Raw genomic sequence first — 25,237 nt, 5'->3', positions numbered from 1 at the left:
AGCGACTGCTGCTTTGAAAAAGCATAGTGTCGGGAACTGGAAGATGATTGTGGTAGCCAGGCAGAGGCTGTGTCTCTGTCTGGGGTCTGAGGATGGTTTCTCAGCATTTTTAATTGTTTATATTGAGCTATATATTTTTCTCTGCTCTCTTCCGTTCCTCTCCCCTCCCCTTCACTCCTCTCTCATGATCCCCACACTCCCAATTTACTCAGGAGATCTTGTATTTTTCTACTTCCTATGTAGATTGGATTAGAAATATCCATGTATGTCTCTCTTAGGGTCGTCTTTGTTGTCTAGGTTCTCTGGGATTGTGAATTGTAGGCTGTTTTTTTCTTTGCTTTAGGTCTAAAAGCCACTTATGAGTGAGTACATATTATATTTGACTTTCTGGGTCTGGGTTACCTCACCCAATATTATGTTTTCTAGATCCATCCATTTGCCTGCAAATTTCAAGATGTCATTTTTTCCACTGTGTAGTATTCCATTGTGTAAATGTACCACATTTTCCTTATCCATTCTTTGATCAAAGGGCATTTAGGTTGTTTCCTGGTTCTGTCTATGACAAATAATGCTGCTATGAACATAGCTGAGCACAGGTCCTTGAGGTATGATTGAGCATCCTTTGGGTATATTCCCAAGAGTGGTATTTTTGGGTTTTGAGGAAGGTTGTTTCCTAATTTTCTAAGAAATCACCATATTGATTTCCAAAGCAACTGTACTAGTTTGCACTCCCACCAGCAATGCAGAAGTATTCCCTTTACCCCACAACTTCTCCAGCATAAGTTGTCGTCAGTGTTTTTGATCTTGGCCATTCTAACAGGTGTAAAATGGAATCTCAGACTTGTTTTGATTTGCATTTCTCTGATGGCTAAGGATGCTGAACATTTCCTTAAGTGTCTTTCAGCCATTTTATATTCCTCTGTTGAGAGTTCTCTGTTTAGATCTGTACTCATTTTTTATTGGATTATGTATTCTTTTGATGACCAATTTCTTGAGTTCTTTGTGTATTTTGGAGATCAGCCCTCTGTCTGATGTGGGGTTGGTGAAGATCTTTTCCCATTCTGTAGGCTGCCTTTTTGTCTTGCTGACCATGTCCTTTATTTTGCAGAAACTTCTCGGTTTCAGGAGGTCTCATTTATTAATTGTTTTTCTCAGTGTCTGTGCTACTGGGGTTATATTTACGAAGTGGTCTCCTATGCCAATATGTTCAAGTGTACTTCCTGCTTTCTCTTCTATGTGGTTTAGTGTGGTTGGTTTTATGTTGAGGTCTTTGATCTGTTTGGACTTGAGTTTTGTGCCAGCATTTTACCATGGCCCTCTGCATAGCAATGATAAGGCCCGGCAGTCAGGCTAGAATGCATGGGCCATGTAAAAGCCTCTGAATGCTCCAGCCAGGCATCTGTCAGCGCTCAACCATGATATATTGGGGGGGGATTTCAAGTCCTTTAAAGACAGGAATTACAGTTACACAACAAGGGTAGTGTTTCTAGAATGCCTTTTGTGATCACTGGGCTATTTTGGCATTAACACAACTATAATCCTCAGAGTTTAGAATAGAGTGATACTTTCTCTTCAAAGTGAGCTTTCGTCTGTGAATTTTCGGATACCCGTACTCCAGAGACTGTGGGATATAGCTTTTACAATAGCTGAACTGGAACCCCAAGTGAAATGTTCATGTCTTGCTTGGTTTTCCTAATACCAGAATGTAAAATAACCATCCTGATACTCATGAACATTTGTGAGTCTGGTTTTCTGTTTTCGTCTGCTGGGGGCCTGCCATGTTGCTTACAACAGGTAAGTGCCTGTAGGATACGTATAACTATTTTGTTCCCTGCTTTATGCATAGAACCTGACACATGGCAGACCTACACAATGTATTTGTGGAATGACTGAGAGAATGAATGGGTCCTTGTGACTCTTATGCAAAGGGATTTGAGGAAATTGTCTGTTATACAAACATAAAATTAGGGTGCTTGTTTGGAGTGTAACCAGAGTGATTCATGACTATGGCGATTATTCACTTCTACAAAAGCCAAACTGTTTCCCTCTGCTGAAGCAATCCCAAGAGAAGCGCTGGGATTGCTCTATGTCTCTGTCAGATGGGAGCGGCCTCCAGGATATCCCTGTTTCTTTGCTTAAATGCTGGCCACTTTGTTACCAATTTAACAGTGCATGTTGCGAATTAGGTCAGTCCAATAAATAACCAGGCCAGCTCAAGAATAACAATTATATTTTAATGGTTATAAAGGGAAACTCACGCCACAAGAGTGGGAGGTCCGACTTCCTATCTGTCTGGCAGGAGTTGAGCAGAGAGAGGGTGCATCTGGGTCCTCCCAGGTTTTCTTCCTGGGTTGATTTCTTCCTGATTGGTTGACAGAGTTTCCCCCATCATCTCCCCCTTTTGTCTAAACAAGGTCGATCCAAACCCAATACAACTATATAAAATAGGAACATATACCAAATATAAAATTACAGACAATAAACAATATTAAGCAAGGAACGCATAACAAAAGTTCTACTAAACATTCTATTTCAAGGAGTCTAAATATTGCATTGAAATTAAGCTTGGCTAAATCATGAGGAAGGTAACTACAATTATCTTTAACTCCATCAAAGATCTGAGAGTGGAAACAATATTACTAGAATGAACAGGAAGTGCAATCTAGAAACTTCCAAAATGTACAACAAATGACAGAGACAACTGACTACCTGGGCAATCACCCAAAGTCTCATTTGCAACGTTGAAACAACCAACTTTGGCTAAGGCCTAACATAACTGACAGATCATTTTCAAAGGCAAGAAACTTTTCAAAACTATCTTACCCTGTCTTGGCAGGATATGACAGTGCTGTTTTATCCACTTAAGGATACTATGTATCTCTGTCAGTAGTCGAGGTATGGGCATTTCTTTGCCCAAAGGCCAGTTCTGCCAAGAAGAAAAGCTCCAGGTGGAGTATCTTTGGTGCTCAACATTCTCTCAGGAATAGATCACTGTTGCCAGGAGCGATTGTGTCTCACTACCATGGAATTCTAAGTTAGATTAAATGTCATTTTCTACAGCTCTTTGAAGAGGTTGAAGATTATCTATACTGAATATAATCTCTATGTATCTAAAGACTAACCTGATTAGTCTAATTATAAATATGACAAAGATAAGATGACTATTGACAGAGTTTCTCCATCAAGTACACCCACTAAAATTTAAAGTAATTCTAAATTCAGATTGAAGATAGTTGGAGAGACTCAATTCTAAAGAATGACTAGCACAACAGACATGTGGCAGTTTGGACATAATTTTAAAACATTTTTATTACCTTTTGAGATTATAACAATTGTATCATATCTCCTTTCCTTTTCCCGCCTTCTAGTTCTCTCATGCACTCACCCTCGCTTGCTTCCAGATTCATTGCCTTTTTTCTTTTACATTTGTGTTTAATGTTCTTCTGGTTTCCTTTGTGTTTAATTGGGATAAATATTTATATCTATGTTTATATATACATATGTATATTGCATACTCTTTTTATATAAAGTTATAGTCAAGTTGTCATTCTGTGGTACTAACATGTTACACAGTATCAAATCCATTTCTGAGACATTTTTATGACCTCTATGCTGCTCTCCTCCGTGTTCACGCTTCCCAAGAGGAAAATACCCACACTCCACCGTCCCTGTCTTTTGCACATTTTGGAATTGGTTGGTTGCTTTTACTCAACGTGGCCTCGTGTTGTTGAGGTTCTAAACACAGCAGTATCTCGTAAGTTACAGAAGCTTGGGGGAGAGGAGCAAGGAAAGAAGAGAACTGGGAATTAACTGCTTGGATGACAGGATGTGGACCTGTGAGCACCTGTGTAAACTCTAGTGGAGGCTTTGTCTTCAGGAAGGTTAGAGTCTGCTTCAAGCCCTGTCAGGTCAAGTGCTTTGAAGCCGTAGAACTTTACATATGTAGCGCTGCTCTCCAGCTGCTTTCCTGTTGCAGGGCACAGGCACTGGGTTGGAGGGAGACCTTTCTCTGTCCTCTGTCCCCTGAGTCATGTCGCCTAGCGAGTCTGTTCTTCTCCGAGGGCTCTTACCCCTGCTGTGCTGCGTTCATCCTCTACAATGTCCCAGCCATAAGAGGAATAAGAGGAGAAGGTGAAAGTCAGCCTGCAGGTTTAAATTAATTGCACTCCTTGGTGAAGCTGCCTTAGCCAGAGCTTTAAGGACACTCTAAACGTGATAGGGAAGAGAGAGCCACCAGGCAGAAGAGAGTGTGAGCACTGAAGGTGAACAGTGAGCACGGGCATATGCAGATACTCGAATAATCAGATAGCGTTCTTTGTACGGTCATTTCTGTTGCAAAATACACCAGTTTCTGACCCTCAGCATTCATATAAGCTTATTTTGGGTTCCCGATACTAGACACACTTGTTCTTAAAGCTGTGCATCTCACTAGTTAAGATGATGTGGGGTACCGGAAAGCCTGCGTATTGCTAAGTTCACTGCAGATTCTTGAGTTTATTTTGTCTTCGTGTGGAAAAGTGGCACCTCTGCTTAGTCATCCTGACTTTGGGAGCTTTGTCTGTATCCATGGGGAAGCTTTTCCCCCACCCTGTGTCTGTATCCATGGGGAAGCTTTCCCACCCCGTGTCTGTATCCATGGGGAAGCTTTCCCCCCACCCTGTGTCTGTGATTTCACACTTATACACACAGGTCTGAACTGAAATCAGTTCAGTGTGCCCCGTGCATCTCCTGACACACAGACAAGTTCACGGAAAATATTTGCTGACAGAACGGAGATTTTATGTAGATGGTGACGCAGATGTAACAACGAAGCTTCATGTTTTATTGTTTTTACCCCCATGTCATGTGACACGTTTTGCTTTCACTGTGTCTCTTATACACAGCTGAAAATGACATTTCTAAAAAATCTTGTCAAGCACTAAAGTGAGACCTTGCTTAAAACTAGTGTCCATGTGTAGTCACTAATTGGTGAGAATAATAATTTACTTTGAATGCAAGATTGGGTTGGTTTTGTCTGCAATAGAATTCCTGTGCATCTTGAATGAGAGAGAATTACTCACAATGCTTTGTAGGGACCACAAAGTCAAGAGAATCAAATTTTTGTTTTACAAGGACATTTGGTGTTGTTGACTTTTGAAATATGTGTTACTTTCCTAGTGTCAGACTTTCGATGCTATTTTTCTAAAATCTTTAACAAAGAGCTATTGTTCCCATGTCTCCTTTCCTCCTCATTTCATCCTCAAACAGAGAACAACCCTTCAGTTGGTTCTACTACACTAAGTGCCTGAATTCCACTGCACCTTATAATGCTGTCCAGTGAAGAGTAAATCCGAAGTTATACATTCTATATCTCTATCTGTATTTATCTATCTATCCATCCGTCAACATATATACTGTTGAGGAACATGTCTTCAGAACAATGAATCTCTACATTAGAAGGACGGTTGGCTCTGCGCACCACTATAACTTAATGTCTGGCTCCTGTTCTTTTTCCTGCTCACCTGTGCCTTATACACAACAGGACACCAACAGACGTCCCGGTCTCTGCTGCTACACCTTAACTACATTTTGAATCCTTACAGAGAGATAAACCTATTCTCCAGGCTCCACCTAAGTTGCGAACGAAATGCCAATGCCTTCAAATCCTGAAAAGTTAAGGACAGTTAGGTGCTTTGCCGGCCATCTTGACTCCTGCCTCTTTGTGGCACCGTCATGCGGTGCATCAGTAAACCTCCCTGGTCATCCTTTCGGAGCATTTTCAGATTCTGACCCTGCTTTTGCCTTCACTCCCAGACAGTTGTTGTCCTGTTCTCTAAATAAAAGAATCGAATGGCCTGTGTAGTCCTTAAAAAAAAAGGGGGTCAGACGGTGGTGGCACGCGCCTTTAATCCCAGCACTAGGGAGGCAGAGGCAGGCGGATCTCTGTGAGTTCGAGGCCAGCCTGGTCTACAAGAGCTAGTTCCAGGAAAGGTTCCAAAGCTACAGAGAAACCCTGTCTCGAAAAACCAAATAAATAAATAAATAAATAAATAGATAGATGGATGGATGGATGGATGGATGGATGGATAGATAAATAAATAAATAAATAAATAAATAAATAAATAAATAAATAAATATAAATAAATAAATGACTGGCCTGCCTTCACTCCCCACCCAGAAGGCCTTCAGGTGCACCACTCAGTCAGGCAGCTCCTTGTTTGACAAACACATTTTTCAAAACCAGCACAATTGTTTCCTTTGTGGCAGTGTTTGTAGCCGTGAATGACAGCGTTGACACTTAACTCCCCATCTCTCTTGACCTTGAGGAAAAGTGTGACCCGGCAGGAATGGCGTCTTTTCTGTTGTGCCCCTCTTGTATTCTCAGCATGAGCGCCATTTGTGGAGAGTAACGTGGAGCCTACGAATAAAGAAATGTTCAGAATTTGCCTACTAAGTTTTTCTTACTGCGACTCAGGCTCCAGTGTACGCCTCTGTTAGTATTGTGTTGGTGTACGTCACATCACTATCTGTGTGAATCTGAGTGCATAATTCACAACAACATGGAATCATTTCCACCGTCTATATCGAAGACGTTCCCCAAGAAGAAGTTCTGTGCAGCCAATTCACACCCGTGCTCTGCAGGGGCTGGACATGTCCCTCCCCTTTCCCTCTCCATTTGGTCGCTGTAGGACCCCATATTCTTCAGACTCACTTGGCATTGTTTTTTATGGTTGAAGTAAAGCAGTTGCTTAAGCATTTCATAGCAATTTAAAAATAAATCTGGATATGTTTTAACAATAGACAATTTGCACAAATAAACTCAAATGACAATATAATTTCAAAAGCAATCGCCTTTGTAAACCATACTTGATATATTATATAGTTATTTAATAACACATTTAATGTTAAACTAAGAAAGCATAAAACACTTTTATTATATCAACACTTATATGAGGTAGTAGCTATTTATATAGAAAGACAAATGTTAATAAGAAAAGGAGCTTTTAAAAGAAAACATGAGGAGCCTGGCAGTGGTGGCGCATGCCTTTAATCCCAGCATTTGGGAGGCAGAGACAGATGAATCTCTGTGAGTCTGAGACCAGCCTAGTTTACAAGAGCTAGTTCCAGGACAGTTTCCAAAGTTACAGAGAAAACCTGTCTCGAAAAGCAAACAGCAAAAGCATAAAGTATTGTGGTTAAGATAAAACAGCGCTAGCATAATCAGAAGAACATGAAGGATCTAGGCTCTCGTGTATTTCAGACCTTAGCACAGTGTGGAGTAATTTCAAATTACTGGAGAATGATTAATAAGTTAGTGAATAACACACACCCAACATTATTGTCTGTCTTCTTTGAACAAACAAGTCAAGAAGTATGCAGTATTTTAAATTTAGTTACAGATCTGTACATTTAAATTTATATACATACATACACACACTCATGCTTAACTACAATAATTTTGAGAAATGGCTAGGCAATTTTGTGTGTGTGTGTGTCTGTGTGTGTGTGTGTGTGTGACCATCATGGAATGTTCTTACATAGACCTAGATAGTATCACCTTCTATGCCTGGACCATATAGTGTTATTGCTGTTAGGCTGCATACATGTTACAATATGTTGTCATATTGAGCATTGTAGGTGATTTTAACACAGTATTTGTATGTCTGAGTATAGCAGAAATATAATATAAAAGGTAATAAATGACGTACCCTATGTAGAACACTTACTATAAATGAAGTTTTTCCGACTAGAATTTGTCCTCTGTGTCAGTGAGTAAATGGAGACTGTGAACGCTGGTGGCATGGTAGTCCACTGCTGTGAGCTTCTCAGTCCTCTGCACTTAGGCTGCACTAATTTACAGAAACTAGTTTTTGTTCCTCAACAATAAATCTTCTTACTTTATTATAGCTTTTATACATTAGATTTTCATTTTTAAAACATCTTTTAGACTTATAATAATACTTAGCTTAAGGCACAATACATATTCTTATATAAAAAATTCTTTCCTTGTTATATTGTTTATAATAAAAAGCCCATGTATCCTGGGCTGTAATTGAAATCAGTAGCTTAAAATAACTTTAAACTACTGATCGTCTTGCCTACATTTCCCAACTGCTAAAGTTACAGGATGTACCCCCATGCCTAGGTTATGCCTTGTTGAGGTTGAATCTGAGGTTTTGTACAGTTCAGACAAGCACTGTGCCAACTGACCTCTATCCTCAGCTACCTAGGAGTTTTTGTCTATTTAAAAAACATTTGTGTGGGGGTAGCCATGTGCTACCCACCTTTAATCTCAGTGCTCAGGAGGCAGAAGCAGGTGGATCATTGTGAGTTGTAGGTCAGCCTGGAGTTCCAGGACAGCCAGGGATATATACAGAGGAATTATCTCAACAAACAAACATGCATAGATTTGTGTTTAGGGACAGAAAGAGAAGAAGAGAGAGAGAGAGAGAGAGAGAGAGAGAGAGAGAGAGAGAGAGAGAGAGAGAGAGAGAGAGAGAGAGAGAGGGGAGCAACCTTATGAAGTCCTGCAATATTCGTCCTGGGAATCCGACTGTCCCTGCCTCTCGAGTGAAGGGTTTGCAGTTTTTACCACCACACCCAGCTTTTCTTAAATGGGTTCTGGGATTCATCCCCTCAGCCCTAAACGTCATTTCTTCTTGCTTTATTGCCTTTCAAATGTTCCTGTTACAAATTAAGATGTGATCATTAAGAGAGCTGCACAGGGTCAGGGCCATCAGCATCCCTGGCTTCAGCACCACATCCTGTCCCTGCGGAGGTCTTCAGAGGCCATAATGCTCAAGGAGCTGTAACTTCCTGTCATCACAATGCCTGGAATATTTCTTTCTTAATTAGGGTTTCTGTTGCTGTGTTGAAATACCATGATCAAAAACAACTTGGGAGGAAAATTTTTATTTTAATTTATTTCATTTACACTTCTAGGTAACAGTTAACCAGTGAGGAAAGTCAGGGCAGGAACTGATGCAGAGACCATGGAGTGGCTTGCTCCTCAAGCTTTGCTCAGCCTGCTTTCTTCGTTTTTCTTTTTTTCTCTTTTTAAAAATATTTTGTCCATTTTACATACCAACCACAGTTGCCCCTCACACCCTTCCTCCTGCTCCTCCCTCTCCTCCCCCAACCCCATCCACTTCCCAGAAAGAGTAAAGCCTCCCATGGGGAGTCAACAAAAGCCCAGCACATCAAGTTAAAGCAGGACCAAGCCCCTCCCCTCTGCATCAAGGCTGAGCAAGGCATTTTACCATAGGAAAAAGGCTCCAAAAAGCCAATTTATGCACCAGGGATAGATCCTAGTCCCACTGCCGGAGCCCCACAAACAGACCAAGCCACACAACTGTCACCCACAGCGGGCTAGTTTGGTCCCATACAGGCTCCCCAGCTGTGGTTCGAGTCCATTACCTCCCAGGAGTTTAGGTCAGCTGTCTCTGTGGGTTTTTCAGTCATGATCTTGACCCCCACCCCCTACCCCTTGCTCTCTTTGACTGGACTCCCAGAGCTCAGTTCTTGGCTGTGGATCTCTGTATCTGCTTCCATCAGTTACTGGTTCTATGATGACAATTAGGGTAGTCACCAATCTTATTAAAAGAGCAGGCCAATTCAATCACCCCCTCCACTATTGCTAGGAGACTTATCTGGGGTCATTCTTATGGATTCCTGGAAATGTCTCTAGCAAAAGGGTCTCCCTAATCCCATCATGGCTCCCTCTATCAATATATCTCTTTCATTTCTCTCCCTCTCTGTCCCTCCTCTACTCGACCATTTAATTCCCTCATGTTCTCGTTCCCATTCCCTCCCTTCTACCATTCCCCCACCCCAGTTTACCCAGTAGCTCTTACCTATTACCCCTTTCTAGGACCAGTCACACATCTCTCTTAGGGTCCTCCTTGTTAGCTAGCTTCTCTGGAGCTGTGGATTGTAGTCTGGTCACTCTTTGCTTTATGTGTAATATCCACTTATGAGTGAGTACACACAATGTTTGTCTTTCTGAGTCTGGGTTACCTCACTCAGGATTATTTTTTCTAGTTCCATCCATTTGCCCACAGATTTCATGATGCTATTGTTTTTCACAGCTGAATAATGCTCCATTGTGTAAATGTACCACATTTTCTTTATTCATTCTTTGGTTGAGAGGCATCTAGGTTATTTCCAGGCACTGGCTATTATGAATAATGCTGTTATGAACATAGTTGAGCAAGTGTTCTTGTGGTATGATTGGGTATCCTTTGGATATATGCCCAGGAATGGTATTGCTGGGTCTTGAGGTAGATTGATTCCCAATTTTCTGAGAAACTGCCATACTGATTTCCTAAGTGGATGTAGAAGTTTGCACTCCCATCAGCAGTGGAGGAGTGTTCTCCTTATTCCGCATCCTCTTCAGCATCTGTCCTTAGTGTTTTTGATCTTAGCCATTTTGACAGGTTTCAGATGGTATCTCAAAGTTGTTTTGATTTGGATTTCCCTGATTACTAAGAATGTTGAACAATTCCTTAAATATCTTTTGGCCATTGAGATTCTTCCGTTGAGAATTCTCTGTTAAGATCTGTAACTCCTTTTTAAAATTGGATTATTTTGTATTTTGATGTCTAGTTTCTTGAGTTCTTTATATATTTTGGAGATCAGTCCTCTGTCAGATGTGGGCTTGGTGATGGTGTTTTCCCATTCTGTAGGCTACCATTTTGTCTTATAGCACCATCCCAGACTTCAAGCTTTACTATAGAGCTGTAGTTATAAAAGCAGCTTGGTACTGACATTAAAACAGGCACATGGACCAGTGGAATCAAACTGAAGACCCAGACATTAATCCACATACCTATGAACACATGAATTTTGACAAAGAAGCCAAAATTGTACAATAGGAAAAAAAAGAAAGCATCTTAAATAAATGGTCCTAGCATAACTGGATGTCAACATGTAGAAGAATGTAAATAGATCCATATCTTTTTCCATGCACAAAACTCAAGTCCATGTGGATCAGAGACCTCAACATAAATCCAGTTACACTGAACCTGACAGAACAGAAAGTGGGAAATAGCCTTGAACACATTGGCACAGGAGACCGCTTCCTAAATATAACACCAGAAGCACAGACACTGAGAGCAACAATCCATAAATGGGGCCCCTGAAACTGAAAAGCCTCTGTAAGGCAAAGACACACCCTGCTTCCTTAAATCCCAGGACCACCTTCATAGGGGTGGCCACTTGCTCGATCCTTCCACATCAGTACACCATGGGCTTTCCCACAGGCCAGTCTTCTGGTGTCATTTTCCCAAGTGAGTCTCTGTCTTTTCAAATGAGTCTAGCTTGTGTCAAGTTTATATAAAACTAGCCAGTGCAGTTTCCTAAAGATTTGCATGGATGGACGCACAAGCAAGGCTATGAAGAGGGGCATAAAGGAGGGAGGACTTTAACCATTGAAAGCATGCTATAGTAAATATGTAAACTAATAGCACAGTTATTACTGTTACTATTACTGCCATTTTCCAGAATTTGTGCTTTATGTAATAAATGTGCAGTGTTTTATGAACTGTCTGCACAGTTGGGTTGTATGCACAATATCCTCACAAGTATACAAGTGACAGATATATTGAACTATGACATTACATTACAGCATTGTCAGATAATAGGAATTTTACCCTCTATTATAAGTTGACAAGACCACCATTGTAAATATGTTACACAATCCATTCTTGACCAAGTCATTATTCATATGGGACTCTGTGTATATGTATGGGGCAACTTGACTTACCCTAAAAAACATCTCTAGACTGATACAGAACCAGTGTTCCCCAATTAAAATCATAACCAAGTAAGATAAGTGAAGTTTGTGGAGCAGTGGTTGGGCAAACTATGAAAGACTGGGTAACAGGTAGCACCGAGAAGCATCAGGAAGAGGAGGCATTCTTCCTCATTGCTGGTGGGAAATGGAAAGCAGGGCTACTTCTGCTGAAATACAAGACATGAGCCCCACATGCCACGCAGCCTTACAGAGTACGCCTAACAAATGAGACTGTCCTATATAAAGTCAGCTGCTCCAGTGGGCCCACTGAAGCGTCACGTGTAATGGACAGCTACCTCAGAGTTCAGCAGACACGCTGTGGTCCTTTTGTTCTCTGGAGTGCTACACATTTTTAAAACAATTGTATGTACATTTTCTTGATTGAAGGACTACCCACTTGGTGTTATCAAATGCCAAACATGTTTGGAGTATTTACTGCACATCGTATTTAAAAAGTTAGAAACACACACATGACAGAGAGAGGAGAGAGAGAGAGAGAGAGAGAGAGAGAGAGAGAGAGAGAGAGAGAGAGAGAGAGAGGAGGGGGAACTGACATATCAAAGCTAACAATTGTTATATTATCAGGAGGGAAAAAGAGGAAGTAGTTGAAATTACTAGAGTGAATTTCGTGCCCGTTGTTTAGCATAGTATAATTTTTAATTTAAAGGTCTCATAATTGATTGTACATGAAAGTACACGCCATTGGACACAGGTTGGCTTTGAACGTGCCTGACTGAGTACCATGTAGCATAAGATTGGCGACTCAGCACGACTGCATTTGGTCTAAGATACTGCTGTAGACCAATCAGCAAGCTTCTCTTGTCCAGTGTGCTGATATTTGTCTGTAAGGCTGCATATGGTTCTGAAAGTGTAATTTGTACTTACTTTTTCAATTCAGTCGTTAACAAAATAGATTGTGAAAGAAATCCCCCTAAAGCAACATAGTGGTATTCCACTGTGGTCAGTGCTATGTTCCTCCTGTTTTACTGTTTTTAAGATTCTCGATCTCAAGAGCATGGTCCTTCCATGCCTATGTCTAACTACAGTCAAATCAAACAGTGACTCTTGAAATAGCCGAGTGTTCTTGAGTGTGGTGGTACATGGCCATGAACCCTGGACTTGGGAGGCAGAGGGAGGGAGGATTGCCACAAGCTTGCTACGCAGTGAGACTTTCTTTTAAAAGAAGTTATTTTCTTCAACAGACTTCTGGTATATACAATTGATACAAAGATTGCTTACTATTTTTCTCTTTTATTTCAGAACGCTTTACCGTGTACAGTTCTAAAAGCCTCAGACAAGCGTGGAATAAGTAAGTCTGTTTACAGATGGTGCACATTCCCTCTCTCTCTCTCTCTCTCTCTCTCTCTCTCTCTCTCTCTCTCTCTTTCTCTCTCTCCCTCCCCCCCTCTCTCCAGCTTACTGAGTGAGTTTATCACAGCATGCCTTCATTCACTGATGTTGGACCTTTCCATTCATTTAACACAAATTAACATTTACTATGTACCGTACCATGTTCACACAGAGCCAACAGGCAGTGTGGGTTCAGGTTCTTAGAGCAATGTGGTATTGTATGAGAACTGTAAATTCTAGAATCTACTCTGGTCCATCTTGTAACTAATTTCTGGGAGGCATTTAGTATTGGCAGAATAATACTTAGAAAATATACTATGATAATGGGCTTTCTAATAAATGGTATGAGTGATTATTACTGAGGTAGATAAAAATGGATGTTTCTTTCTTTTGTTTTTCTCCAGTTAACCTAATTTCCCTCTCTAAAGAACACTGGGGGGATAGGCAAATTTATCCCTTGAAGAATATATGCACTTTTTAAAAATTTCTCTCATTTAAACTGATCTTATTATGAAGTATGAAGTATGAAGGTTGGTGTGATGATTCAAAGGTTGCCACACTGGTCAAACAACTGTGATTGAATTCCCTGAACCCACATAAAGGTGGAGGAGGGGACTGACTCCATAAAGCTGTCCCCTGGCCTCCACACGCATGTGGTGGCCCACACGTACCCACGTACATCAAAACAACAAGTGAATAAAATGTATTTGTTGGTTTGAGAAGTTGACCAGGAAAACTTGGGGCTTACAAGTCCTCTAGGGGCCTTTATTGCATTCCAGCCTGGTAGTGGAACACTAGAAGTTGGAACAGGCTGAGTCTGAGCCGTCCCCTTGAGCTTTGAATCGCTCTTGAAATGCCACACTGCCGAAACTGTAGCTCCCATGATGAAGTAAGCTATCATCCACTCTAACATGTCTGTAGGGAATCTGGTAGAACAATCTTTGTACTGTTGAGACATTTTAATTTGGGGCATTGCCGATTATGACAATAAGAAGTAAAAAAGAATTTATTCAAGAATGCTTTTAATCAGTGCTGTCAGCAGACATGGTGGGCACCTAATAGTGACAAGCCCTTAGGATGAATATGTTATAGTCTGAAGGATTTAACCATTTTTAAAATTAATTATTTAGAAAAGTATGACTATTTTTGCCTTCTATAAAGCTTCTCTTAGAAAGTAATGCATGTAGCTCTTTTAATTATTAGGATATATTCATTGTACAAAGCAATGAATTTCGCGACACTTTTCTTAAAATGTATCACGTACATCATTATGTACATCTATCTTCATTAACCGTGGATATATAAAGCTCCATTGCGACTGCATACCACATTTCCTTTATCTCTTCACATATTGGTGGACACCGAGGCCTTAAGTTGGCTGTTAGGACCTGTGCCCTGCCAATCACAGCAGGGCAAGCATCTCTGTCTGCTGTGTGTGTTCCTGAGGGCATATGCCAGCTCCTTTCACCATCTGAAGGGTCGCCCTCTGCAGGCTGCACTCTGAAATCAGTCCTGTGGAGGAAGATGGGTGGAAATGGAAACGTCATACTAAACAAAATACGTTAAAGTCCATACGTCAATATGGCATGTTTTCTGTATATACAGAATCTAGACTTTACACACACACACACACACACACACACATACGCACACACATACAAATAACATAGTAGTAGAAATGTGGCCGACCATTCAGGAGGAAGAAACGACTACCATATAGGAAAATAGGAGAGGATAATGTATGTCTGTCAGGTAAAGCACATGATATATTTTAGTGAAAATGTGGAATCCTATCGCATTGTACAGTGCATATATGCTAATATCTATTTTTAAGTTGTAGAATATTTTTTTAACTGTTCAGGGAAGAGGTTTTAATTTTTATTTTGTGGATTTAATTTAGTCACATGGTACAAAATTGAAAAATACTGAAAGTCTGCAGTTTAAAGGAATGCTCCTCTCTCTACCTTTCCTCAGTCATGGGAATCATTGATATATATTTTCTTTTTTTGTTTTATTGAGCTATATATTTTTCTCCACTCCCCTTCCTTCCTCTCCCCTCCCCTTCTAATCTCTTCCATAGTCCCCATACTCCCAGTTTACTCAGAAGATCTTGTCTTTTCTACTTCCCATGTAGATTAGATTCATGTATATCTCTATTAGGGTCTTTATTGTTATCTATATTTTTAAAATATGGAGCATAATTACTAAATTGAAGTAATTGATGTACTATAGTAATGGATTCAAAATAATTTCCAAGAATTCAAATTATTTGGTTAATATATGATGGTATGGTAATCCAAAAGCAAAACAAAAATACATTGCTATTAAAAATCAAGGTACAAAATTAAGTAACAATACCTTTAAAGACAGGCATTATCCAAGCCATGGAAACTATGGGGGTGTGTTAACCTGCCAGTGTGAACAGGGATTTCTTGAGAAAGAGATCCTTGAGTTTAGATAGCTATCACAAGTAATCCAGCTCATGTGTGAACCACATCTGCCCTAGGTTACACCAGTGAAAAACGACCACATCTGGCCTAGGTTACACCAGTGAAAAACGACCACCTCTGCCCTAGGTTACACCAGTGAAAAACGACCACATCTGGCCTAGGTTACACCAGTGAAAAACGACCACATCTGCCCTAGATCACACCAGTGAAAAACGACCACCTCTGCCCTAGATCACACCAGTGAAAAACGACCACATCTGCCCTAGGTTACACCAGTGAAAAACGACCACATCTGCCCTAGGTTACACCAGTGAAAAACGACCACCTCTGCCCTAGTTTACACCAGTGAAAAACGACCACATCTGCCCTAGATCACACCGGTGAAAAACAACCACATCTGCCCTAGATCACACTAGTGAAAAACAACCTCATCTGCCCTAGGTTACACCAGTGAAAATCTCAACTGATTTCACTTATATCAATAATTATAAGCATAAATTTTTGTTTCATTTTGTTTTGTTTTTGAGACAGGATCTTTCTCTTTGTAAAAGCTCTAACTGTCCAAGAACTCACTCTGTAGACCAGGCTGGCCTCAAACTCACAAAGATCCACCTGCCTTTGCCTCCGAGTTCTACCATGCCCAGGTCTATAAGCATAATTTATCTTCTAAAATTTTTTAATATTGTATAATAACAAAGCATTGGTAGAGGAAGATATCAAAAGATACAGTATATATCCAAACCAAAAAGCCTTAACATAATGAAAAATATTATCAGCTTGAAAATAAAAAATTATCATCACTAAAGATAAAGACACTAAAAGTGTATGATCCAGGAAGCTCTTCCTGCATAAAGGGGATTTGGGGTTAAATAGAGACAAATCTGAATTTCATAAAAGTATGTCCTATTTTTTAACTGCCTTCAACATAGTCTGTTTTATTTTTTTGGAATTAAGAAGACTATTTCTCTTGCAAATCTCTCTATTTATAGTTGTCTGACATTGGCACGTTTGTGCAATCCACCAAGAATTTTAGCCACTTTAAAGATCTTTTATTATTTTGGCTGGAGAAAAGGCCTTAGTGTATATTCTACAGCGAAGAGAAGGGTGAGATTCCAAGAACACATTTGCTTGCTTTGGAAGTCTTTAACAGCTGAACAGTTTGGGAGGTTTGGAAGCTCAGAAGTGAGAACTAAAAGGGTAAACCACCAACTCACAGGAGACAGACACATCTGGAAAATCCAGCTCATGGCTCGCCAAGCGAGGCCCACGCACATCAAACAGGGTCAGGCCAGGCTTGTCCCTGCCCTGTTCTGAGGCTGCTCCGGCGAGTTATCCATCTACTCATTAAGCACAACTGGATTCTCTTAGGAATGTATGCAGTTGGCATTTTTAAAAGTGCAGTAAATACAAAGGCACTGGCGAAGTCCCTTTATTTACGTAGATCAGTAACTGTGAGCATAATATTTTGGGTTGTTTTGTTTTGTTTTTGAGACAGGGTCTCTCTCTGTGTAACAGCCCTGGCTGTCCTGGAAATAAAAAAGGAACATCCCTGCCATGCTTCCATGTCCTAACAGACCCATGAACCCTACTTCGGAGAATTTAGAAATCACCCAGTTTTGTACTCTTGAACTTTGCTTGAATATTTTATGCAATTCCGTGTTTAGCCTCCAGAGTGTATTTTTAAAATGACCTGCTAGCTAGTTATATTATATGTGCATAAAGCATGAACTAGGAGGTGAAGTGATGTTGGGGGAAGCAGCTTTCGCTGTGTATATTTCTGTTTGGGGATTCTACTGTTCTTGTCATTATCTGATGTGGGTCAGTAAGATTTAGATAAGCGCCTCCTCCCGAAACAGAAAGATTATCTTTTCTACTCTCTTATGTTTGAAATTGATTTAACAGTACCTAATAAAACAATACAGTGTGAGAGTAGTTTAGAGATTTACTTTTCTTGGCCAGCAGAGAAGTACGATGAAGGTAAAAACACTGTCGGTACACTAGGGGGCGCAGTTGAGTCAAGCCAGATCTTAAAGCCGTGTACTTGCCTCCTTTTCACTGTTGGTGATTTTTTTTTTTTTTTGTTGTTATAATTCTATTTACTTCAAAGTAGCAGTTTTAATTTATCTAGTGCCTGGAGACTTCCTTTCATAATATTTTCAAAGAAATTATTCTCTGCATCATTGATTGACTTTGGGGGGTGTGGTGTTTGTTGGGGTGACCAGCTCTAAACCAGACATTTTGGACTCTCATTCTCTCTTAATTCGAGAATGGGCTGGGCTGTGATTGCCAGATGTCTGTCTCTGTGCATTCGGGTACATCAATAGAAGGACGTGTAGAGTAGTTCCTTGCCACGTTCATTTCCCTTGAAAATGTCCCCTTCGATACGTGATGAGCAAGTTGGTCTCTTGTTTGACCTTGGACGCAGAAGGCTTCCCTGCTTGCTAAAGGCAGCTCAGAGAAGTTCTGTGTGCGCTTGTTCTCGTAATAACGAATCATTAGTTCAGCTCCTCAAAGTGACTGTGTGGGAATTTGTTAGGCAGATCCAGTCAACCCCTGGACACCTAGGAGTTTGCAGATGGGGAGTCCACAAAAGAAAGGGAGGCGGGCCAGAAAGAAGGGTGCTGTGTGGGTCCTGGCAGGTGTCCTAGAACCGCATAAAAGGTAGAATTAAGATATATGTAAACACACAGTTGGGGCAGTTTCCATGATGAAGAGAAAGAGCTAATGGCTTTGCCAATTACTGGTGAATAACAGCAGTATAAAAGCAGGGGACAGGCGAACGATCAATGGATTGAGAAATCCCAGCTTGGCGTGTGTGCCCCGGGGAGTGTTGTGGACACCAGCATCCAGTTGTCGTGTGGACGTAGACATAGCCTGGCTCTGCTTATTCTTGGCACATCTTTGCGTAGAAAGAGCTCTTCCAAATGTCTTTCGGCCCGGGCCTCACACAGCAGACAGAGGCTGGAGTTCTGGGGCAAGGAAGTGTGAGCAGCTAGCTCCCTGCACACTCCCCCAGCTCATGCCTCCTTTCCGCCATGACAGGAGCGTCTTGTGATGGAGGAAGGGGGAGGGAGGTTGGACTCAACAACAACTGAGTACAAGGGTTGGCAACTATGCCGCCCACCCACTCACTTCCTGAGAGTGAAACTCCTTACCTGTTCACAAGTCCTCACCGCCCTAAGGGACTTACCCTTTATTTTGTGTTGTAGCCAGATTTCTTGTCTGCCTGTCTGTCTCTCCCCGCCCCCTTTCCCCCCCAAATCCATTGATATTAACTGCTCCTATGGTGGCCAAGAGCAGGCCCCATGCTGCTTGCTTTCTGCCAGGTGGCAGGTTTTGTTCTTCTGACGGGCAGGAAATAGCCATCTTCTCTCTTGCTAATTGGCAGTACGTGCCAGGCTTTGGGGTTGGCAACAGTCATTGTTTTTTTCATCATTTGGATTATGTGTTGGGCTCTTCATCCAAGAGTCCACAGGCCTCTGGTGAGGTTAATGCCGTCCGTCTGCTGGGCAGCTCATTAAGCAGGAAACCCAGCAGCAGTTTCTGAAGCAGCCCAGAGCTCCCAGGGGCAGGAGGATTGCCAGGAGAGGCCTTTCTTGAACTGTGCCCCGAGGAGACTCCAGCAGGGTGGTTCTGCTTCAGCCAGTGCGAGGTGGGAGTTCGTGCTCCCTAGCCACAGTTGCACGGGAGCATGGATGCGTAAATGTTATCTCACACATCTGTGGGGAAGAATTCTGAATGGATCCAGCTTGTTCCATTGCTTGGAATTGCAGAAGGCAAAATCACATATGAACCAGTTTGGGCTCGCTCCTAGAAGGCCTTGTGGAGAATTTTCTTTCAGGCTCCTTCAGGATGTCAGCAGCTAAGTTTCTTAGGGCGAGAGCTAAGGCCTCTGGGTCCTTTCTTTTATCAGATGGGAGCGCCTAAGACTTCCCTGCCTGCCTGTCCCATTGCTGCCTTCAGGTCTCACTGACTTTCCCTTCTGCCCCATCTCTTCTGGCTCCAGTGGGGGGAAGTCCTCTGTTTCAAAACATTTCTATTATTTGGTTGGAACAGCAGAGGAGGCCCAGGTTTACCTCTCTGGTGTAAGCTGATTAACTGGTCACAGTGGCAAGGTCTGTCTACCAGGGAAGGAGCCTGTTGACAGCCTGGAGGAGTTGCTGGTGACGAGGACGTCTTAGGCAGCCGTTCTGTTTACACGGAGGGAAAGGATTCCCTGTGTAATCACAAGCCCTGGGTGAAGCCGAGGAAACCCAGCCCTAGCCAGCTCAGACATAATCCACTTTGCCTGGTTCTGAGGAGATACGTTCAAAATTATGCACGAGAAAGGAATCACTGTCTATTCTTAGCAGAGAGTTTTAAAAGAGATTATACTCAGGAAGCCTGATAATAGCTGAAAGTTTGACTTGACATTTCTAAACCCACTGTCGGAATCATTAGAATGTATGGTTTGGGAACTCAACTTCAATTTAATTTGAATTTACTTAATTGATATGTTAAGCGCCACTGTAGTTAGTGGCTACCGTATTGAGCAACACAGCTGCAACTCTATATATGAAATACTCATTTATTAAATGCATCCCAGGCTTATACAAGCATGAATATTATGTCTAAAAGACATTGCATTTTGTACCTAAATGTCTGGAGAGCTTTCTCCCCCCCCCCCCCCCCATCTTTCACTTGTAAACACTCTGAGAAGACAGCAGCTCTAGAGTTCCCAATAAGTGCAATAAATCCGCAGGGGAAATAGTATCAAAGAGAATCAGGAAGATAGCCCTCCCCCACCTCTTCGCACTGCAGGTGCCTTTCTGCCACCCCCACCCAGGCTCTGCCTATTACTGGCTTCCTTTCTCCTCCTGTGTCCCCCATCCCTCCATCCCTCCCTCTACCCCCCCTCTCTCCCTCTCTCTTCCCCTCCTCTCCCTTTCCCTACCTCTCTCTCCCTCCCTCTTTCTTCCTCTCTCTCCCTCTCTCTCTCTCTTTCTCCCTTCCTCCCTCCTTCCTACTCCCTACCTCTCTCTCTTCTTCCCTCCCTCTCTCTTCCCCCCGCCCCCTTTCTCTCCCTCTCTCTCCCTCCCTCCTTCCCTCTCTCCCTCCCCTTTTGAAAACTGGTAGGGGTTAGACACACAGCTTTCTCCCCTTTTTGAACTCCCTGAAGAATTCACCTCTCAGCTCTTGTTCTGATTCCCTTGATCTTCCTTCACCACGCTCAGAAAATATGGCAGAAGCCAGCTTCCTGCTCACCACAGAGGAAATGCTGTTGAAGAGGACTCCATTTTCCAAATAAAATCCTGAATCAAGTGCCAGGTCCCTCCCACTGTGCCCTCTGGATACATATGTACGTATGTGAGCTTCGGGAAGGCCGGGAATTGCCACTTTGTGTAATGTCACACGTAAACAGAAATGCAGCATATTCCAGAAATTACTTATTTAGATGCTCCTATAATTTCTTCCTTTCCTCAAGACTTATTGGCATACTTTTCTATTGATTAGGAAATGTTTATGAATTTAGTGTATTTTCTGACTCAAAATGATAAAGAACATGGGGAAAGATGATTTTTAAACATGAGTGTTATAGTCACTGGCACCCCCACACCCCTCTTCTCTAGTTGGCCATGATGGATCATGGCATCCCTGCCACCGGGGGGCCTCTCTGTGGGAGTCCCTCAGGGCTCATCTCCCACTGCAGCGGGAAGACGGTTACTAGACTACTCATGCTGATGCAGGTGTCTAGCATCAGCGTGCTGCGCATGGTGCTCCTACTCACCTGAGAGGATACGGTCAACAGCTGCCATTAATACGAACCAAGAGGAAGCAGAAAAGAGGAAGGAAGCTGCACATCCAGGTTTTCGCGCACATGACAAGAAAATGCCTGGAGCCAAGATCATACTTGGTGTCCTCCGTCCTCCATGAGCCTCGTGACTTCAGGAAGCTCACTAACCTCTCTGATCTCTGCTGCTGCAGGTTTGAGTATGAATTGCCCAGTACCTTAGCAGCCTTAGTCCCTTGCACCCCTGTACTTTCCGTTATGCTTTTCAATACGCCTTGTCTTCCCCTACCAGTCAGTTTAACTTAGTTCCAAATAAAGCATTGTTCTTGAACATGGAGCCTACTTCTATACGGGTCCCCAGGCAGCTAGAAGGTCCTTGCACCTTCCCAATGTGTGCATGGTGTGCATGGTGTGCATGCTGAACTGCCTGCACACCATTTTGTTCTTCTTGTAAATACTTGTGGGGAAATGAGATTTTATCTCCCCCAACAGTTTCTTCCTAAGAGTGATATGTTAACAAATAGCATTGTACATAATTAATGAAAACCTCTGATTTATCCTAAATCTTGAAACACATCTTTTAGACAGTTTTCCCAAGTAGACTGAAAGAAACACACATCCAGATCACTGTTACCAAGTTCAAATGCCTAGCAGTAGAGTTTTTCTATGGTACCCTGAATATACAAAAGGATGGGTGACCTCAGTCAGATGTAGGGGTTCTGGGTGTCTTCACTTGATCTGTTGTTTCAGCCTTGAAACTGAAAATAATTGTCTTTGTTTCAAATGCTTCAGATGCAGAGAGTGGGTGACTTATCTCTTGCAATACAAATAATGGCTGGGAGCATGGCTTCACTGCCTCTGTCATCACTGCAGAGGCAAGCAGAGGGATTCCCAAGGCGACTGGCCTTTCTCTTCAGACACCGAGCCAAGGCCAATACCCTTAGGGGCCAATCCTGCGCTGGGTTTCTTATATCCACTACACCAATGACTTCATTAGTAGATTCGGTGTCTTTACCAACAACAAATGCCTTATACACATATATTGCTTTCTGGCCCATTCTTTTTTGCTTTGCTTAAGAGATTCTTTATATAATTTTTTACCATTAGGAGGACGTCAAAACAATTCTCTCTCTCTCTCTCTCTCTCTCTCTCTCCTCTCTCTCTCTCTCTCTCTGTGTGTGTGTGTGTGTGTGTGTGTGTGTGTGTGTTTGTATTCTGCACACAGCATGTACGTGGAAGGAGTCTAATGGGGAGAATTGATGGCTGATGTCTGCCCCCCCTCCCCCTCCCCCTCCCCGCATAGCTGCGCTGCTTATCTCTGTGTGTCTGTATATGGAATCTTTGCTAGTCCTCGGCCGCATTTAATCCCTGAAGACTTGATATACAAACATCATGCCAAACAGAGAACTTCCCTTAAATTATTCAAATCTCCCCATAAGTGATTTCCCACTCTTCCTGAAGTGAAAAACATTTGATCATAAATTCAATTAAATCAGCCATCATCTTTGTGATGTTTGTCCAGATAAATCCTTTAGTGGCTAAACTAATAACTACACCAGCTGTGAGGTACGGGAGGGAGGGGGAGGGGAGGAAGAGAAAGGGAGAAAGCGAGAGGAAAGAGAGCACTTCTATATGGCGTGACTGTTGCAGAAGAGTCAATTCAAAGTAAAGAGGAAGGACTGATCTCTCTCTTAGGTCAGATTTTAATCACATTTTGCATATGGGCTTAAAAGCTGAGACATTGAAGGATGGATAGGGTTATGTATGTTGCTTTAGATTTATTCCTTTTATGTCCACATTTGGAGCTGAGTTTCCACTTGCTGAATTTCAGGTCAAAACAGACATTGCTACTTTTTGGAGATGTTGGTACGCCCTGTAAAGACTCATCCACCACCCTCCTTGTCTCCTGCACCCTGTCCTTCCTGTTTAAAACAATAGCAGAAATGGCTGCCACCATGCTCACAAGTTTCTTAAGAAAAAATGCCGTGGGACTGTAGCACTACTCAAGACTTCTCTTACATATGTCAGCTGAAAGTGCAAGGCCTTTTAAGCTTTACAATCTATGTTGATTGCTTCTCATGTTGTTCCTAAAAGCTTGAAGACCTGTGGACACAACCACGCTACTGGCCTTTCTCTCTCTTACCTTTACAAAGGAGTCTAGTTAGTTTGGCTCCAGCTGAGCCTGGTGTGTGTTCATATGGCCTCTAGAGGGCAGCATGTTCTGATGAAACAAAGCCAAACCAAGTCAAGCTACAGGGTTAACTTGACTAGTTAGTTATCTCTATAAAATAAGAGATGAATAGCTATGGTTTTTTTTTTCCTCTACCAAAATGGTTAAAATTTCTCCAGTAAAGAATCCAGATGACTGCTTGCTTAGATTGTCTGCCCTTGTTGATGAATTAGTGTCAGTGGATAACGGATATTTTTAGAAATGGGCTCAGCTATTGCTTTAGAGGCTACTTAAGGATCCCACCAGGTCTTAAGTGCTTGCCTCTGCGCAGGACTAAGCACATCACGTCCTTTACAGATGGGATTAGTACAAATAGCGGTGTCCATTTGCCTGTCATTCGTCACCCTGGCTAAAGTTTACAATTGGAGTAAAATTACGCCTAGATTTCCTAAGAAGTCTACCGTCCTACATCCATTGCTTTGAGGTTGTAACCACCAAAAGAATCCCACTGTCCCTAAGTAGGAAATGAGAAGCCGGTCTCTCTACTGTGGACCTTAGCTCAGAACAGAGCCTCTTCCCTTGTCAGCCCACACCTCTGCAGGGTGAATCCCTAACCCAGGGCCATGTTCTCTGCTACCTGCCAAGGTCTTTGTTTTCTTAACCCCGGCTCCACTGTTCAGCTCTAGAGCCAGGCTATGACAGTGGAGGAACTACCCAGTTCATTTGAGGAAATTTGGAAATGTCTAGAAGTTACATCAACTGTTTAAGGAACTAGAGTGGTCCTTATGCACTGATGAGAATCCTGGAGGTTTTCTTTTCTTTTATTTAAAATATTTGTTTGTTTGTTTATTATGTATACAATATTCTGTCTGTGTGTATGCCTGCATGCCAGAAGAGGGCACCAGACCCCATTACGGATGGTTGTGAGCCACCATGTGGTTGCTGGGAATTGAACTCAGGACCTTTGGAAGAGCAGGCAGTGCTTTTAACCTCTGAGCCATCTCTCCAGCCCCAATCCTGGAGGTCTTCATTGTCATGTGGCAGTCACCAGCCACATGTGACTGTGAGTTAGAATGTGACTGCTGCCATTGATCTGGGGATTTTGTGAGATGCAATTGTTGTTAATTTCGGTATTTATGAGTAGCGAGAAGGGCAGCTCCGTGGATGGAAGACCACAGCATAACTTCCGGTCGGCTCTTAGCAAGTGCTTAGCAGAATAAATTAGGTGGTAGGCTAAGTTCTTCAGCAGGAAAACTACTACCCAGGTTTTTATTTCCATACTTATTAATGCCTCACATAGCTGCAGACTAAAATCCAAATCACTGACTCCTGCCCCAGGATGTAGTTTCCCTCAGAACATCTAAGAGATTTTCATATTTCAAATTCTTCAATTTTGTTGAATATTAGATGCATTTCCCTTGGGTATCTGGAACGGAGTTTCAGAGCGTGGATCCTAGCCACACTGATTCTGGGGGTGCTGGCTGATTTGCACCTAAGCTTTGCCACCTGTTTGCGTCTAGGCTTCCAAGGATAAAAACAGGACTTACTGAATGTGAGAAAATGTGTATAGACATTTGACACACATTAGTGTGTTTTGTAAGTTGGTTGTATGCTTATGTATAAACAGCTATTCACAATGGCTATGCATGAGGCCTGCTGTGTCTGATTCTGATATAATATCATTCTTTTGAAAAGTTTCTGTGAGGTCCCAAGTAATCAGATAA

The 25,237-nt window shown here is 42.1% G+C and overlaps 1 protein-coding gene across 1 annotated transcript in view; it reads left to right on the top strand.

The window, feature by feature from the left end:
* The window catches only part of Cdk14 (cyclin dependent kinase 14), a 529,530-nt gene that overhangs the window by 403,573 nt on the left and 100,720 nt on the right, over positions 1–25,237 (top strand). Inside the window, exon 12 of the mRNA XM_038315331.1 lies at positions 13,034–13,082. Coding sequence (XP_038171259.1) covers positions 13,034–13,082 — 49 coding nt within the window. The remainder of the gene's footprint in view (positions 1–13,033; positions 13,083–25,237) is intronic.

Source organism: Arvicola amphibius, chromosome 18 (genome assembly GCF_903992535.2).
Source record: "Arvicola amphibius chromosome 18, mArvAmp1.2, whole genome shotgun sequence".
Classification (NCBI taxonomy): Eukaryota; Metazoa; Chordata; class Mammalia; order Rodentia; family Cricetidae; genus Arvicola; species Arvicola amphibius.
Note: the sequence above shows the minus strand (reverse complement) of the source record. Positions and strands in the feature narration are given on the sequence as shown.